The 17897-nt window shown below is 44.7% G+C and overlaps 1 protein-coding gene across 3 annotated transcripts in view; it reads left to right on the forward strand.

Annotated features, from left to right (window-relative positions):
• The first annotated feature begins 6519 nt into the window (after positions 1-6519).
• Positions 6520-17897, forward strand: part of NAIP (NLR family apoptosis inhibitory protein) — a 54208-nt gene continuing 42830 nt past the window's right edge. The window contains exons 1-3 of one of the 3 annotated variants that reach the window (XM_025387686.1): positions 6520-7019; positions 7229-7317; positions 10073-10196. In XM_025387686.1, coding sequence (XP_025243471.1) covers positions 7262-7317; positions 10073-10196 — 180 coding nt within the window. In that variant the 5' untranslated portion in view covers positions 6520-7019; positions 7229-7261. Of the gene's footprint in view, positions 7020-7228; positions 7318-10072; positions 10197-17897 lie in introns of those variants that run through there. The other 2 variants (XM_025387688.1, XM_025387687.1) reach the window with 2 other exon arrangements.

Below are 17897 nucleotides of genomic sequence, written 5' to 3' on the forward strand. Positions count from 1 at the left end.
AACTTCAGGTACTCTAGATTGAGTTTCACTATGAAATTTGTGACTTTTTTTTTTTTTTTTTGAGATGGAGTCTTGCTCCGTCACTCAGGCTGGAGTGCAGTGGCGTGATCTTGGCTCACTGCAACCTCCATCTCCCGGGCTCAAGCAATTCTCCTGTCTCAGCCTCCTGAGTAGCTGGGACTACAGACGCCTGCCACCATGGCTGGCTAATTTTTGTATTTTTAGTAGAGATGGGGTTTCACCTTGTTGATCAGGCTGGTCTCCAACACCTGACCTCAGGTCATCCACCTACCTTGGCCACCGTGCCCAGCAGAAATCTGTGATTTTATAACTAACAATTTTTAGTTAAGAACATTATCAGTAAAGACAATGTAGTCCCACCCTGGAGAGTCTATTCAATAGATTTTCAGGGGAGCCCAGGAATATGCATCTTTAGTAAGTGTGTGTGCACATGCACACACATACACACACACACAATGTGATTAGAGTAACAGGAGTTTCTCTCAGGAGTCATACTCCATGAGCCTAGACCCAGTGGTTCTTTAGGTGGACACAAATTTCAGCTATAGGTTACCTAGTAACTGCTATTTTCTTCCGTCTGCTCTGTCAACAAAGGTATCAGTGGCTTGCAGGAGATGCCTTTAATACTCTCAGAGCATTCTATCTCCCCCTATCTGATTTAGAAGGAAGGCCTTCATTAATTACCTATTGAAAAGTTACTAGAACTCTCTGTTAGAGACTCACCCTCTTGACCTGATAAAAAGGGATATCCATGTCTCTGTTAACAGCTTTATCTCTTTCTACAGTTTTGGGTATTTGATAAGGTTAAGACAAAATTTTGGTTATGCTTGAGGAGGAGTTCTTTTTTCACAATTACAGAGAAAATTTTGGTTTGTTGAATATTGCAGAAATAGAAATGGTAATGTAAGACAGTTCTGGCCTTTAATTGTTTTCTTGAAACTCTACAGTATACTACAATATACAATATAGTGAAGGAAACTATTAACATGAGAGATCCTTCTGAATAGGATGTCTTTCTGAGTTCCACTATTCAGTTACAAAACTCCTTAATGCTTAAAATTCATTATGAAAATTAGATTTATTTTAAATACTTTCAAGTGTATATATTTTTATTTCATAATTTTTATTCTGTTTGTCTTTGAACTAAAGCATTTAGTTCATTTATATTTACTGTGTACATTTTATATTTAATAAACAAATATATTTATTTATTAAAAGATTACCACTGATATATTTGGGTTTAAATTTATTATCTTTGTGTTATTGGTTCCAACAATTCCATCTTTCCTTTTTTTTTTAGTTTTTTTAACTGCATATTTGACACTATCTTTTCCTTCCTGCCTTCTTTTTGATTACTTACTTTCTACCATTCTGTGTTTTTCCTCACTAGTTTGAAAATTGTATACTTTGTTTTTATTCTTTCATTGGTTACCCTAGAAATTACAACAAACAAAAATTACAACAAGAAATTACAACAAGAAGAATTTCTTTTTTTTTCTTTTTTTTTTGAGACAGAGCTGGAGTGCAGTGGCACGATCTCGGCTCACTGCAAGTTCTGCCCCCCAGGTTCACGCCATTCTCCTGCCTCAGCCTCCCAAGTAGCTGGGACTACAGGTGCCTGCCACCATGCCCGGCTCTTTTTTTTGTATTTTTAGTGGAGACAGGGTTTCACTGTGTTAGCCAGGATGGTCTCGATCTCCTGACCTCGTGATCCACCTGCCTTGGCCTCCCAAAGTGCTGGGATTATAGGCATGAGCCACCACACCTGGCCAACAACAATTTCTTAAGTCCCCTAGAAAGTAGAACCTGAGGCAAAGACGAAAGTATTGTTACTTTATTAGGAAGGGGCAGATCTAGGGGGGTGAGAGTGTGGAAGAAAAGGGAAAGCAAGGCAAGGAAAAACGTGATGCATTGCGTTACTGCAGTGGCTGGACTTCATGACAAGCTGTGACGAGATATAGGAGCCTCCCAGCAAGTGTGTTCACTTAGAGTGTGGGGCTTCTCCAGAAGGTTTATAAGGAGAAACTGCCCCTCTGAGCAGTCCGTTGAAGGGAGGAGGGAGAAGTAACTTACTCTTCTTAAGTTCTTCCATTTCCCATTGATCCTAGTTTGCCCACAGGGCTGTGTCATATCCTTTGGTAACTGCTCAGGAAGCCAGATCTCGTGCTCAGTGGTGTGGCATTGCATCCGCCTCTAGAAGGATTTCTCAATACTTTATAACTTCCTCATGTTTGTGGCCATGTCTGTGTTCAGCTGTATCTCTAGAATGGCTGGCAAATTCATAGCATGAAATGATTTCATGAGTGGTGACAAAGAAAGGGTGCAGTCAGCCCTTGGGGAGTGGGTGAGTGGAACCCCAGTCTGGAGGCCATTAGTGGGTGGCAGAGTTTAGGAGAAAAGGTAAGAAGTTTCAGTCCTTGGGCCCTGTAGTAAGGAGAAAAACGGTACAGGAGGTTGTCACATTTCTGAGAAGTAGTCTTAGAGTGCCCTAGTACCCGCTTTGGATCCAGTTCTGTAAGGGCAGAGGATTCATTATTTCCAGGTAATCTAAGTCTGTTCTGGGGAGAAGTATTACAAGATGGACTGGGAACTCAGCTGGGATCCTGAAGGGATTTAAATTATTGATTTCACCTGACTGAATTGCTATTTGTGTCACACCTCAGGACCCTGGAAACAATACACAATTTGCCCATTCATTCATTTATTAATTCACTCAACAAACTTGTACATCTGCCGTAAGTCTGACACAATCCTAGTTATCAGGAATGTAGATACTCAAAAGAAGTAAACCTAACCTCATGCATCTGTGAATCTCCCCATCTGAAAAGACACAGCCTTGTAAAGAAGCTTGTGTGAAAGTGCTAACGACATGCCAGGTGTTGTGGGGATGCAGGAGAGGCGTGGTAAAGTGGGTTGGGAGGCAGCTCAGATGTCTAAAGGGGTCAGGCAGACAATGCAGATAAGTGAAAGGGGGCCAGTTGATGCACAGTGGGGACATCTGGAAGGCACCCATCCCATCTAAAGGAGGCAGCCTCTGAGAGGCTGGGGATCAGGGATAGAAGGGAGATGTACTTTTCACTGTAGATCCTTTTGTATCTTTTAAATTTTGTTACTTAATTCAGAAAAACGTAAAAATAAAGATTTTAAAGTGAGGTAACCATTATTTGGCCCCAGCCTATTTTTTTCTTCCGGGAATGATACTTAAACTAAAAATTGGAATTTTTTTTTTTTTTTTTTTTTTTTTGACAAAGCCTTGCTCTGTTCCCCAGGCTGGAGTGCATTGGTGCAATCATGGCTCACTGCAGTCTCGACCTTCCAGACTCAAGTGATGGTCCCACTTCAGACTCCCTAGTAGCTGGGACCACAGGTGTGTGCCACTGTGCCTGGCTAATTTTTAAAAAAGGTTTTTTTTGTAGAGACAGCGTCTTCCTATGTTGCCCAGGCTGGTCTTGAACTCCTGAGCTCAATTACTCTGCATGCCTCCATCTTCCAAAGTGTTGGCATCATAAGCTTGAGCCACCATGCCCAGCCGTAAAAACTGAATTTTTAAAGTGAATTCTCCCAAGTTTGAGATGTTGGCATCTAATTTAGAAAAACACAGAGGCTAAATATCTTCAGGCCACCAGTTTACAAACTTTGGCCTGGCCTGTCTCTTCTATCACTTATCATCAGGGCAGATATTCTTATAAGTTTCAGGTGTTATACTTTCCTGGGATATACTCCTCTTAGGGGATTATTTATTTATTTTTTGTTTTTGTTTTTGTGACAGAGTCTCGCTCTGTCAACCAGGCTAGAGTGCAGTGGCACAATCTTGGCTCACTGCAACCTCTGCCTCCTGGGTTCAAGTGATTCTCCTGCCTCAGCCTGCTGAGTAGCTGGAACTACAGGCGTGCACCACCATGCCTGGCTAATTTTTGTGTTTTTAGTACTGACAGGGTTTCACCATGTTGGCCAGGCTGGTCTTGGAACTCCTGACCTCAAGTGATCCACCCACCTGGACCTTCCAAAGTGCTGGGATTACAGGCGTGAGCCACCGTGGCCGGCCTTAGGGGATAATTTAGCTTAGGTTTTTTGTGTTTCTGTTTTAAATTTAAATTTTTATTTTTTTGAGGCAGTATCACTCTGTCTCTCAGGCTAGAGTGCAATGGCACAATCAACTCACTGCAGCCTTGAATTCCTGGGCGCAAGTGATCCTTCCAATTCAGCTTCTCCAGTAGCTAGGACTACAGGCGTGCACCACTATGCCTGGCTGATTTTTTTTTTTTTTAAGAGAGGGACTCTTGTCGTGCTGTCCAGGCTTGTCTCAATTCCTGGCCTCAAACGATCCTCTCTCCTAGGCCTCCCAAAGTGCTGGGATTACAGACTACAGACGTTAGCCACTGTGCCCAGCCTAGTTCAAGTTTTAAGCACTAAGAATTGACCTTTGGAGGACTAGGGATCTTTTAAGGATCTCTACAGTCAGTGACTCTAAATGTAGTGTTTGGATCAGTAAGTAGCATTAGCATCACACAAGAAGTCATTAGAAATGCAAATTCTTGGCCGGGGGCGGTGCCTCACGCCTGTAATCCCAGCACTTTGGGAGGCTGAGGTGGACAGATCACGAGGTCAGGAGTTCGAGACCAGCCTGACCAATATGGTGAAACCCTGTTTGTACTAAAAATACAAAAATTAGCCAGGCGTGGTGGAGGGCACCTGTAATCCCAGCTACTCAGGAGGCTGAGGCAGGAGAATCACTTGAACCCGGGAGGAGGAGGTTGCAGTGAGCTGAGATTGCGCCACTACACTGCAGCCTGGGCAACAGAGTGAGACTCCATCTCAAAAAAAAAAAAAAAAGCAAATTCTTGAGCCCCATCACAGGCCTGTTGAATCAGAAATTCTGAGGATGGGTCTGGCAGTCTTTGCTTTAACAAATCCTCCAGGTGGTCACGATAAATGTTGAAGTGTGAGAGTTACTGCCTGTAATCCCATTACAGAGGTACGTAGGTAACTTAAAAACAGGTCCTGATAAAAGAATTCTACTAAACTTAAAAAACAAATTCAGGTAACCTTATTAAAAAACAAATCTCAAACATGGAATTATTTTTTCACTTTTTTTTTTTTTTTTTGGAGACAGTCTTGCTCTATCGCCCAGGCTGGAGGGCAGTGGCGCGACCTCGGCTCGCAATTTCCATCTCCCAGGTTCATGCCATTCTCCTGCCTCAGCCTCCCGAGCAGCTGGGACTACAGGCGCCCGCTACCATGCCCAGCTAATTTTTTTTGTATTTTTAGTAGAGACGGGGTTTCACCATGTTAGCCAGGATGGTCTCAATCTCCTGACCTCAATATCCACCCGCCTCGGCCTCCCAAAGTGCTGGGATTACAGGCATGAGCCACTGCGCCCAGCCTTTTTCACTTCTCTTAATGCTCTGTAAACATTAGTGTATTTATATATGTAGTTAGAATTTTTAAAAATCAATTTTATTGAGTTATAATTAACATACAGTAAAAATGCTCCCATTTTGAGTAATTCCATGCCTTTTGACAAGTGTTCTGTACCCATGCCACGACCACCACAATCGAGAGAGAACATCTTCATCATTCCAGAAGGGCTCCTTTGCGGTCAGTATTCCTGAGGAGTTCCAGCCGCCGGTGACATTGATCTGTTTTCCGTCACTGTAGATGAGATTTGTCTGTTATATACAATTTTTAAAAATTAAATATGTATGGCTTCTTTTGCTTAGCATGATGTTTTTGAGCTTATTCAGTTGTTGCATATATCAATACTTTGCTTCTTTTTACCACCTGTATTTCATTTATGGATACTTTGTTTATCCATGTGTTTATCCCCAGTGGACACTGGGCTGTTTCTGATTTTTTGGTTATTATTATGAATAAAGTTGCTATGAACATTATTGTATAAATCTTTGTGTGTTCATGTGTTTTCATTTTTCTTGGGTAAATATGTAGGAATAGGACGGGCGCGGTGGCTCACGCCTGTAATCCCAGTACTTTGGGAGGCCAAGGCGGACGGATCACAAGGTCAGGAGATCAAGACCATCCTGGCCAACATGGTGAAACCCCGTCTCTACTAAAATACAAAAAAAATTACCTGGGTGTGGTGTTGCGCACCTGTGGTCCCAGCTACTTGGGAGGCTGAGGCAGGGTAATCGCTTGAACCCAGGAGGTGGAAATTGCAGTGAGTCAAGATCATGCCAGTGCACCCCAGCCTGGCAATAGAGCAAGACTCCATCTCAAAAACAAACAAACAAACAAAAAATTCTAGTCTGTATGGCAGCATAACATCAGGTAAAAGTACAGACTAGCCAGATCACCTGGTTAACCTTAACCTCTATGTGCTTGAGTTTCCTTATCTGTAATATGGAGATATAGCAATAGCTGATTTGGACTGTTAAAGGAATTAAGTGGACACATGTAAAGTGCTTAGAATTGTCCCTGGCAAGTAGTAGGCTGCAATATTGTGATATAATAAATATATATATTTGATCTTCATCCAGTTCCTGGCACGGATCTCCAGAAACCCTTGTAATTTCCTGAGTGACAGGGGTGATAGAAACATCTTTTATTAGAATACTTGGTCTTGGTTCCTGACACAAGAGCTTCTAAGGCCTTTGGAATCTCCAGATGATAAGAGTGTATGACAATGAGCTAACTGGTGGCTGGGATCCTTTAGACAACTTCAGGATGGCGGCTATGCCCTGAAAGACTAAGGCATGATTGGAGGTCTGGGACTTGCAGCCCCACCCCTTGACCTCCAGAGAGGGTAAAAGGGCTGGAGATTGACTAACCACCAATGGCCAGTAATTTAACCAATCATGCCTAAGTGATGGCACCTCCATTAAAAAATAAACCGCAGGTTTGGAGAGCTTTTGGTTTGGTTAACCCTAACTACATACCAAGAAGGCGATGCACCTCAAACTGCAAGAAGCCAAAAGGTCCTGTGTTCACCAGGGACCCTTCTGGACCTTGCCCTGTGTACCTCTTCAACTGCCTGTTCATCTGTATCCTTTACAATAAATCAGTAAACATAAGTACAGTTTCTGAGTTCTGTAAGCCATTATAAGAAATGATCAAAACTGGGATTTTCCTTTCGGAAGCCCCTCTCTCTCGCAAGGGAGAGAGCTGTTCTCCTTTTTCTTTTGCTTGTTAAACCTCCGCTCCTAAACCCACTCCTCGTGCGTATCTGTGTCCTTAACCTTCTTGGTGTGAGACGACGAACCCCGGGTACTGACCCCAGACAACAATGCCACTTCATATTGGGGACTTCGTCTGGGATTCCAAGGTGTATTCACTGGAAAGGTGAGTAGAGGAGCGGACCTCAACTCTGTCCTTTGATTTCGAGGCTCTGGGCCTCCATTTAGAATCAGACCAAACCAAATACTGGGCCCCCTTCTGCTTCTGTGAATGGGAAAACTGCCTTCAACAATTAGCCGTTTAAAAATGATGGGCGTGCCTGCCGGCCTTACAAGTCTCGGGGGACAGGCTTGCTGGGGAGAACATGGAGAACCCCCAAGTACCCACGGGCTGCTGGGCATATTGGCCATGTTTGAACCAGTTTCCTTTCACGGAGGACCAAGCCCTCGTGTGGGGCTGGAAGAGGTCCTGGAGCAACGGAGGATTTCTGGCTGGGGCTGTCTCCTGGTGCCATCCGAAGGCTTCTGGACTCACCCCAGCCTCCGACCACTCTAAGGGGTGTGGGCAACAGGACCTCCAACTTTCCTATCATAATTCCCTCATTTCCTGTCCACGACCACCGTGTCTCCTATCCTCCCTCTGTATGCAGTGCTGCGGGAGTTTTACAGTTCAGGGAATAATCTTGTTAGGCAAGAACAAGGAATGCTGTAGTAACCGGGGATATAGCACAGGGGCATGCTGTTGTGATTTTCTAGGAACAGAGGGTCTCCTCCCCCACCACAGTGAGCATCACTCTCTGCCCCTGCTCTGGAAAGCACATGGCATGTCAAGGTCACTCTGCCCTTTGTCATAGTAAGATTCGGGTGGGGTGACCAGCCTTCCCCTGGCGCTATGTAAACGTCACACCTGGTCAAACCAACCTGTGGGCTGTAGGCAAATCAGACACCGCCTCCTCAGGCCTGCCTATAAAACTGGTGCAGTCCACCGCGGGCCGGATTTTCCTTTCGGAAGCCCCTCAGAAGGGAGAGATCTGTTCTCATTGTTCTTTCTTTTGCCTATTAAACCTCTGCTCCTAAACTTCCCCAACCCCCAAGAAAGAAATTATTGAACCTGAGGGGGTTGCAGATGCCCTTGATTTGTAGTGAACTTGGACAGAAGTGTGGGTACCCTGGGTTTCTAATAGTTGTGGCTGGCATCCGAAGTAGGGGGCAGTCTTGGGGGCTGAGCCCCTAACCCGTGGGGTCTGCACTAACTCTGGTTACTTAGCATCAGAATTGAGTAAAATTGTAGGACACTCAGCTGCTGTCTGCGGAGAATTGGTTGGTGGAAAACTCATATATTTGATGTCAGAAATGTGAGTAGAGAAATGGTTTTTCCTTTATAGACGCTATGTAAATTTTAATTCGTGTTTTTGGTAATACACAATATTGCTGATTCTTAAAAGTATAAACCCAGGAAAATTAAGAAAATAGGAATGTCAAGTCCAACAGAGCTTACAGGTAAAAAAAAAAATAAAACAGAAATGGGACCAGTAGCACAGAATATTTTAACACATTCTTGGAAAGCAGAAACTAAACGGACTAGTAGTCATGAAGGAAGCAGCCCAAGGAAACCGCTTCCTGAGTATGGAGTCTCCTATGAGAGACTATCTGCCCTATGAAGAAGCTTGGAGTAACCGTGGACATGATGTCAGGTAGGAAGGAGCGCTGGAGTGACATGAAGGGCTGAAAATTGAGGGACTAATTGGAAGCCTGTGCGTGGGACAGTCAGTTCCCTCTACCCCATGATCAGAATATTTGACACACAAGTGTTTACCCTGGGGCAAAAAATTAAGTCTTCCCTGCTGCCCCCAAAATTGAACACATTGCTTTCTCTTAGCTGACCTGGAGAACCAGTGTGGGCAAAGTTGACACTATGAAAATAACAGAAAAGAAAGAGCTGTGGGAAATTTTAATTGCTGAAATTTTAAACTACGGTTGGAGAGCTGGAATATAAAGGAGAGGACAGCTGGGTGTGGTGGCTCACATCTGTAATCCCAGCATTTTGGGAGGCTGAGGCCGGCAGACCACTTGAGCCCAGGAGTGTGAGACCAGCCTGGGCAACGTGGTGAGTCCCCCATCTCTACACGAAATAAAATTAAAAATTAGCTGGGCATGGTAGCACATGTCTGTAGTCCCAGCAACTTGGGAGGCTGAGGTGGGAGGATCACTTGAGCCCAGGAGGTGGTGGCTGCAGTGAGCTGTGATTGTGCCATTGCACTCCAGCCTGGATGACAGAGCAAGACCCTAAGAAAGTAGGAAAATAATATATGGGGGAAAAAAAGTGATCAATTAATTTCTCACCTAAACAGTGGGAATACCAAAAGAGTAAAAAGAGAGTAACAGACAGTAGGAACTTACCAAAGAAATAATAGAAGGTAATTTCCCAGGCTTGATGGGAGACCCAAGAGTTCAGATTGAAAAGGCCCATTGAATACCCAGCCCAATGAATGTAGAGAGATCTACACTTAGGAGAAAAGATCCTAAAAGCTACCAGAAAGATAGAAACTGTTACTGTAACAGAAATAAGACACGAGCACCTTAACTGTTAACCAATCTCAACAAACTAGAAGAAAGGCCGGGTGTGGTGGTTCATGCCTATAATCCTAGCACTTTGGGAGGTCGAGATAGGAGGATCGCTTCAGTCTGGGAGCTTGAGGCTGCAGTGAGCTAGGATCGTGCCACTGCACTCCAGCCTGGGCGACAGAGTGAGACACTGTCTCAAAAACAACAGAAACAAAAAAACTAGAATAAAATACTTCTGGTGTGAGACTCCGTAGGTTTCATTACTCCCCTTGGGTCCTGATTGGATCCTGTTGACTCAAGACCTTAGAGCATTTACTGTTAACATCTATGACTGCGCAATTTGTTTTGCGTTTCAGTTCCTTAAATATTTTCTCACTGCCTCCTATTAAAGGAGGAACAGAGCATTTGTACTTCAGCCTCGTACTTTCCTTCCCCTGGCCTGCATTCTCCTCCATTAGACTAAAACTGGATAAACCTCAGGTAAGTAAATTACCATCTGTGGCAAAGGTGATTTTCTTCTACACCTAAACCTATGGCCCCTTCTTTGTCTTGCTATTATTTCTCTCTTTGGAGGCAGAATGGTATGGAGGAAACAGGACAGACACTGGAGTCACACAGACTTGGATTTAAATCCTAGCTCCATGGCACAGTTACCTCAGTGGCACTCTTAGCACTGTAGTCAAAGAATATTAGCCTGGAAAGGACCTTGGAAATTACTTCTCCTCCCCCAGAAACAGCCTCTAGACTGGCATGATTGACCACCAAGCTTTGTTGTGTCAGACAGGATCGATGTCTGCTGGTCTGCTGCAACCCTGTACTCATTCATCTCTGGGGACACCTGAAGCCTTGGTGCTGTTCCTTGGCCAAACCTAAATGAAATGTACTAGTCAGTGATTAATAGAGTCCTGTGCTGGGGTGGGAGACAGATCAGGAAGCAGCCTGTGTCTTGTTTCTTTCTTTCTTTTTGGAGATGAAATCTCATTGGCTTTGAACTTCTGGGCTCAAGTGATCCTCCCACTTCAGCCTCCCAAGTAGCTGGGATTACAGGTGCATGCCACTGCCCCAGCTTGACTATACCAGCTTGTTTCTGGTTTTGAGCCCTGGTATGCAAGCTAGTGTTGGCTACCTCATCAGAGGAGTATAAAAGAGCCTCAGATGAGGTTACGGTTCTCCTGAGACCAAGGTGTCTTGCATGTATCTAGCTGGTTCATTACTTAAAGATGAAGCACATTTTCCACATCCTTTGTGTCTGCAAAAGGACCCTAGGAACTGGGCCTGGTGTTTCACTTGACTTTTGGTTTGTTGGAGGTTTTGTTTGTTTGTTTGTTTGTTTTTTAATCTATCCTTTACCTTTATTAAAGCCTTAGGTGAGTATACTATGAAGAGTCCTCTGAGTCTTTTCAATTATCCAAACCTGTGTAATTGATGACGAGGGTACTGTGAATAGGATCATTAAATTTTTGTTTGTTTGTTTTTGAGACAGGGTCTTACTCTGTCGCCCAAGTTGAGTGCAGTGTCTCGATCATGGCTATATAGCCTCAACCTCCTAGGCTTAAGAGATCCTCGCACCTCAGCCTCCCGAGTAGCTGGGTCTACGGCACACATCATCACAGCTGCCTAACTTTAAGCAAAATTATTTTTTTGTAGAGATGGAGTCTCACCATGTTGCCTGGGCTGGTCTCAGACTCCTGGGCTCAAGTGATTTGCCTGCCTCGGCCTCCTAAAGTGACGGGATTATGGTGTCAGCAGCTGCACCGGGCCCGAGATTTTTGTTTTGTTTTGTTTTGTTTTTTGAGACAGGGTCTCACACTGTTGCCCAGGCTGTAGTGCAGTGGCACTGAAGCCTGAAACCTCTGCCTCCTGGGTTCAACCAATTCTTATGCCTCAGCCACCCGAGTAGCTGGGATTACAGGCATTGCACCACCACACCTGGTTAATTTGTTTGTATTTTTAGTAGAGATGGGGTTTCGCCATGTTGGCCCGGCTGGTCTTGAACTCCTGAACTCAAGTGATCTGCCCGTCCCAGCCTCCCAAAGTGCTGGGATTACAGGTGTGAGCCACTGCACCTGGCCCCCCAGTTTTTTACTTTATAATTTAAATGATAGCTAAGGCTTTGGGAGAAAGATGAAAAGTGGGGAAGATTTAGAGCCACCGGTGCCAGGCTGGTTGCTGGGGAATCCCTGTTTGAATTTGCTGAAGTGCTACAGCTCTCAATGGGAAGAAAGGGATGGCAATGGAACTTGAATGTGGTTGATGCAGAGCAAGAGGAAATAGTTAAATAGATTTAAAAAGAAATCCAGACACAGAGGAAGTCAGCCAAGAATCCAGTTCCCTAGCTGGTTAGGCTGCTTTGGCAAAAATGAAAGTAACTAAAAAAGAGCCCTGCGTTGCCAAATCCACCAAGTTCCTTCTGTAAAGGGAAGGAACATGATGCCAAAGGGGAGTTGGGCAGATATTTCTTCTAATGGGAATGTGACCCTCATCTGGTAGATAATTACCAAAGAAACTACAGTGGGAGGGCATCAAGAGACAACTGAAACAGGGAACTACACAAGAGTTAAGTTGCCTGTGGACTGACAGAGCTTCCTGCAGAACCACTGCTGGACATGATATACATGAATGACAAAGGAGCTCTTTTCCTTGTATTAGGTACTGTCAAATGTACCTTCAAATGAATGTACATGTATACGAGGTGTGCTTGGTCTTCATTAGCTGAATTCGTTGAAGATCTTCAATTAGCTGCAGCTTTTGCCGGAATGTGGTTAGCTGGGCAAATTCCAAATCGGTTGAGCTGGACAAAGGTGGGAGTACATAAAACATATCTTGTAAGGGGGAACTGCCCAATTACACCCATAATTATTAGATGAAATACTCCCTAGAGGTGACTGAAACATTGAGAATGCAAGCAAGCACATTGGGATTGGTTCTGTGATGAAACTAAGGTATCCCTTAATTTTATCTCTTTGACTTAAGTGATGATTGATGCTGTGATAAGAGGGCCTCCACCTTTGTGGACTTTTTGTGTGACCCTACTACTGGGGAAGCAGGATGAAGTGAGAGGCTGTTGAAGACTTACTAGCTCCTTTGCTCCAAATTGTGCTGAATGATGAACAGATTAATATCATTCAAAAGAAAGGAGGCCAGGTGTCATGGCTCACACCTGTAATCCCAGCACTTTGAGAGGCTGAGGCAGGAGGATCGCTTCAGCCTAGGAATCTGAGGCTGCAGTGAGCTAGAATCATGCCACTGCACTTGTACTACAGCCTTGGCAACAGAGTGAACCCTTGTCTCTTAGAAAAAAAAAAAAAAAAGGAAAGGGCTGCGCATGGTGGCTCATGCCTGTAATCCCAGCACTTTGGGAGGCCAAGGCAGGCGGATCACCTGAGGTCAGGAGTTTGAGACCAGCCTGGCCAACATGGTGAAACCCTGTCTCTACTAAAAATAAAAAAAATTAGCTGGGCATGGTGGCATATGCCTGTAATCCCAGCTACTCAGGAGGCTGAGGCAGGAGAATTGCTTGAACCTGGAAAGCGGAGGTTGCAGTGAGTCAAAATTGCACCACTGCACTCCAGCCTGGGTGACAGAGCGAGACTCCATCTCACTTTGTTGCCCAGGCTGGTTTCAAATTTCTGGGCTCAAGCAATCCTCCCGCGTTAGCCTCCCAAAGTGCTGGGATTACAGGTGTGAGCCACTGTGCCCTGCCAAGATTTCTAATGTATCCTAGTCTTGATGAATTAAACAAATAAACCTTTAGGATGATGCAAAAGCAGAATCTACAGTCGCTTTAGAGCAGTGTGGTGTAAAGAAAAGGGTAGCAGAGTTTCTCGGTGCTATGGGACCTAAGGACATTTACATTGGTGTGGATAAAATGCCCGGAGTGGTGAAGAACTTTGTTGTCATCATTGGACCATGGTGCGTAATGTATTGTTCTACCTGCTAATAGAAAATTAAAGGGCAATTAACTTAATTAGTTTAATATGACAATGCAACTGTAATGGAAAATGGGCCATGTGTGGTGGCTCATGCCTGTAATCCCAGCACTTTAGGAGGTTGGGGTGGGAGGATCACTTGAGCCCAGGGATTTGAGACTAGCTTGGCCAACATAGGGAGACCCCCCCAAACACCCTCCACACCCCGTCTCTATAAAAAATGGTGGTGTGCTCCTATAGTACCAGCTACTTGGGAAGCTGAGGTGGGAGGATCGCTTCAGCCTATGAGGTTGAGGTTGCAATGGATGGTGATCAAGCCATTGCACTCCAGCCTAGGTGACAGAGCGCGACCCTGTCTCAAGAAAAAAAAAAAGTGAAAAATGTCCATACAAAAACTTGTACACTAATGTGCACAGCAGTATTTATAATAGCCAAAAAGTGTAAACAATCCACATATCCACTGGGTTGAGGAATAAAATATGGTATATATAATAATAAAATGTGGTATATCCACATAATGAAATATCATTTGACAATGAAAAGGAATATGAAGTACTAAAACATTACAACATGGATGAATTTGGCTTCCTTTTTTTGTTGTTCTTTTTCTTTTCTTTTTTTTTTTTTTTTTTTTTTTTGAGACGGAGTCTCGCTCTGTTGCCCAGGCTGGAGTGCAGTGGCCAGATCTCAGCTCACTGCAAGCTCCGCCTCCCGGGTTCCCGCCATTCTCCTGCCTCAGCCTCCCAAGTAGCTGGGACTACAGGCGCCCGCCACCGCGCCCGGCTAGTTTTTTGTATTTTTTAGTAGAGACGGGGTTTCACCGTATTAGCCAGGATGGTCTCGATCTCCTGACCTCGTGATCCACCCGTCTCGGCCTCCCAAAGTGCTGGGATTACAGGCTTGAGCCACCGCGCCCGGCTTTATTTTCTTTTTTAAGCACCTCTACCAACATGAACGTTTTGCTAAGTGAAAGCAACCAGACACAAAGGACCACGTATTGTTTGATTCAATCTATATGAAATGTCCCCAGTAGGCAAATCTATAGAGACAGAAAGTAGCATAGTAGTTGCCTAGGGGTAGGAGGGTAATGGGAAAAATGGAAAGCAACTGCTAATGGGCATAGCGTTTCTTTCTGGGGGGATGAAAATGTTCTAAAATTGATTGTGGTGATGGTTCTGCTTCTTTATGAATACGCTGAAATCTATTGAACCGTACATTGTATTTACTTTTTTTAGAGACAGAGCCTCACTCTGTTTCCCAGACTGGAGTATAGTAGTGCCATCATAGCTCTCCACAGTTTCATACTCCTGGACTCAAGAGATCCTTCCACCTCAGCCTCCCGAGTAGTTAGGACTACAGGCACGTGCCACCGTGCGCAGCTAAGTTTTCATTTTCTTTTTAAAAAATTTTTTTAGAGACAGGGTCTAGCTATGTTGCCCAGGCTCATCTCAACTCCTGGCCTCAAGCAATCCTCCCACCTTGGCCTCCAAAGCACTGGGGTTATAGATATGAGTCACCACACCCTGAGTTGTTCATTTTAAATGGGTGAACTTTATGATGGGTGAATTACATTTCTTTCTTTTTTTTTTGAGATAGAGTTTCACTCTTGTCACCTAGGCTGGAGTTTAGTGGTATGATCTTGGCTCACTGCAACCTCCGCCTCCTGGGTTCAAATAATTCTCGTGCCTCAGCCTCCTGAGTAGCTGAGATTATAGGCATGCACCACCATGCCCAGGTTTTTCTTTTTCTTTTTTTTTTGTATTATTAGTAGAGATGGGGTTTCACCATGTTGGCCAGGCTAGTCTTAAACTCCTGGCCTCAGCCTCCAAAGTGCTGGGATTATAGGCGTGAGTCACCATGGCTGGCCCCGAGTAGCTGGGACTACAAGCACGCGCCACCACCCCCGGCTAATATTTTTGTTTGTTTCTTTGTATTTTTAGTAGAGATGGGGTTTCGCCATGTTGGCCGGTCTGGTCTCAAACATCTGACTTCAGGTGATCCACCCACCTTGGCCTCCTGAAGTGCTGAGATTACAGGCATGAGGCATTACTCCCAGTGAATTATATTTCAATATAATTCAATGATGCAATATAATTGCGTAATTGTTGTAATTTCTCCCTGATGTATTATTGGAACGGATACGACATCTGAATGGGGATGCCTTTGAGGAAAGAGATTTCATAAAATGAACAGTGTGTGGCATAATCGTGGCTTACTGTAACCTTGAATTCTTGGGCTCAAGTGATCCTCCTACCTCTGCTCCCCAAGTAGCTGTGCCACCACATCTGGCTAATTTTTGAAATTTTTTGTAGAGACAAGGGTCTCACTAAGTTGCCTAAACTGGCCTCAAACTCCTAGCCACAAACAATCCTCCCACCTTGGCCTCCCAAAATGCTGGGATTACAGGTGTGAGCCACCACATCGGGCCACTTACTTTCTATTTGATTCCTATTTCAGAAGAAAATCGTAACCAATTTGCATTTGTGTGAAAAGGCCACCAATGTACATTTAAGGTGCTCCCACAGGACATTTAAATTCTCTTGCTTATTGCTGCAACGTAATGAGGAACAACTTAGATTTGATTTCACTGGAAAATAATGTATCTTTTTTTTTTTTTTTGAGATGGAGTCTTACTCTGTTGCCCAGGCTGGAGTGTAATGGCAAGATATCGGCTCACTGCAACCTCCGCCTCCTGGGTTCAAGTGATTCTCTCGCCTCAGCCTCCCAAGTAGCTGGGATTACAGGCACCCACCATCATGCCCGGCTAATTTTTTATATTTTTGTAGAGGCAGGGTTTCACCATGTTGGCCAGGCTGGTCTTGAACTCCTGACCTCAGGTGATCTGCGCACCTCGGCCTCCCAAAGTGCTGGGATTATGGGCATAAGCCACTGCACCTGGCTAATACTATGTCTTATTATATTGATGATATAATGTTAATCTCTCAATCCAAATATCCAGCTAAGACTGAATTGGAAGTGCTTGTTAATCATGTAACTACCAGGGAGGGGCTGATTACCTGGCTAAAATGCAAGGCTTAGTATAAATGGTAAAATTCTTAGAAATTACTTGGGCTAGGCTGGATGTGGTGGCTCATGCCTGTAATCCCAGTGTGGGAGCCGAAGTGCCACTGCACTTCAGCCTGGATGACAAGAACAAGAGTGGGAGGCCAAGGCAGGCGGATCACTTGAGGTCAGGAGTTGGAGACCGGCCTGGCCAACATGGTGAAACCCTGTCTCTACTAAAAATACAGAAATTAGCCGGGTTTGGTGGCATCTGTCTGAAATCCCAGCTACTCAGGAGGCTGAGGCAGGAGAATTGCTTGAACCCGGGAGTCAGAGGTTGCAGTGAGTCAAGATCTCGCCACTGCACTCCAGCCTGGGTGATACAGTGAGACTCTGTCTCAAAAAAAAAAAAAAAAAAGAAAGAAAGAAATTACTTGGGCTAGAGCCACTAGAAACATTCCCAAACATCCAAAATTAAGTTGCTACCTACAAGACAGAGGAAAAAGGCACAAAAATTGGTTCAATTTCTTAGTTCCTGGAGAAATCACCTACCACATTTGGGAATTTTATCAACCCTTATTCTCTTTTTTTTTTTTTTTGAGACGGAGTCTCGCGCTGTGTCACCCAGGCTGGAGTGCAGTGGCGCGATCTCGGCTCACTGCAAGCTCCGCCTCCCAGGTTCAGGCCATTCTCCTGCCTCAGCCTCCGAGTAGCTGGGACTACAGGCGCCCGCCACCACGCCCGGCTAGTTTTTTGTATTTTTAGTAGAGACGGGGTTTCACCATGTTAGCCAGGATGGTCTCGATCTCCTGACCTCGTGATCCGCCCGCCTCGGCCTCCCAAAGTGCTGGGATTACAGGCTTGAGCCACCGCGCCCGGCCCTTATTCTCAAAGTTAAGACGGAATGGGGAGCTAATTTATATGGAGCCTTGAAAAATGAACAAATGGCAGACTCTTTGGGAACTTCGAAGAGATTCCTTTGGGGCCATAGCACCTCAGTGTTCAAATGATGTTAGCAGTGTCGGCAACCGACTCACGCTCATGGAGCTTCTTACCAAACCTGTGACTGCCCCTCAGGGATGGTCATGGGGATTTGGGACTAGAAAGTTACCTGAGGCTTCCGGCAGGTATATGTCCTCTGAAAAACAGTCATTGGCCTGTTACTGGGCTTTAATGGACTGCTTCTATAATGGAAGGACATAAAATTATTTTGAGATCTGAAAACCCAGGACAGAGAACATTCTGGGCG

Source organism: Theropithecus gelada, chromosome 6, assembly GCF_003255815.1.
Source record: "Theropithecus gelada isolate Dixy chromosome 6, Tgel_1.0, whole genome shotgun sequence".
NCBI lineage: Eukaryota > Metazoa > Chordata > Mammalia > Primates > Cercopithecidae > Theropithecus > Theropithecus gelada.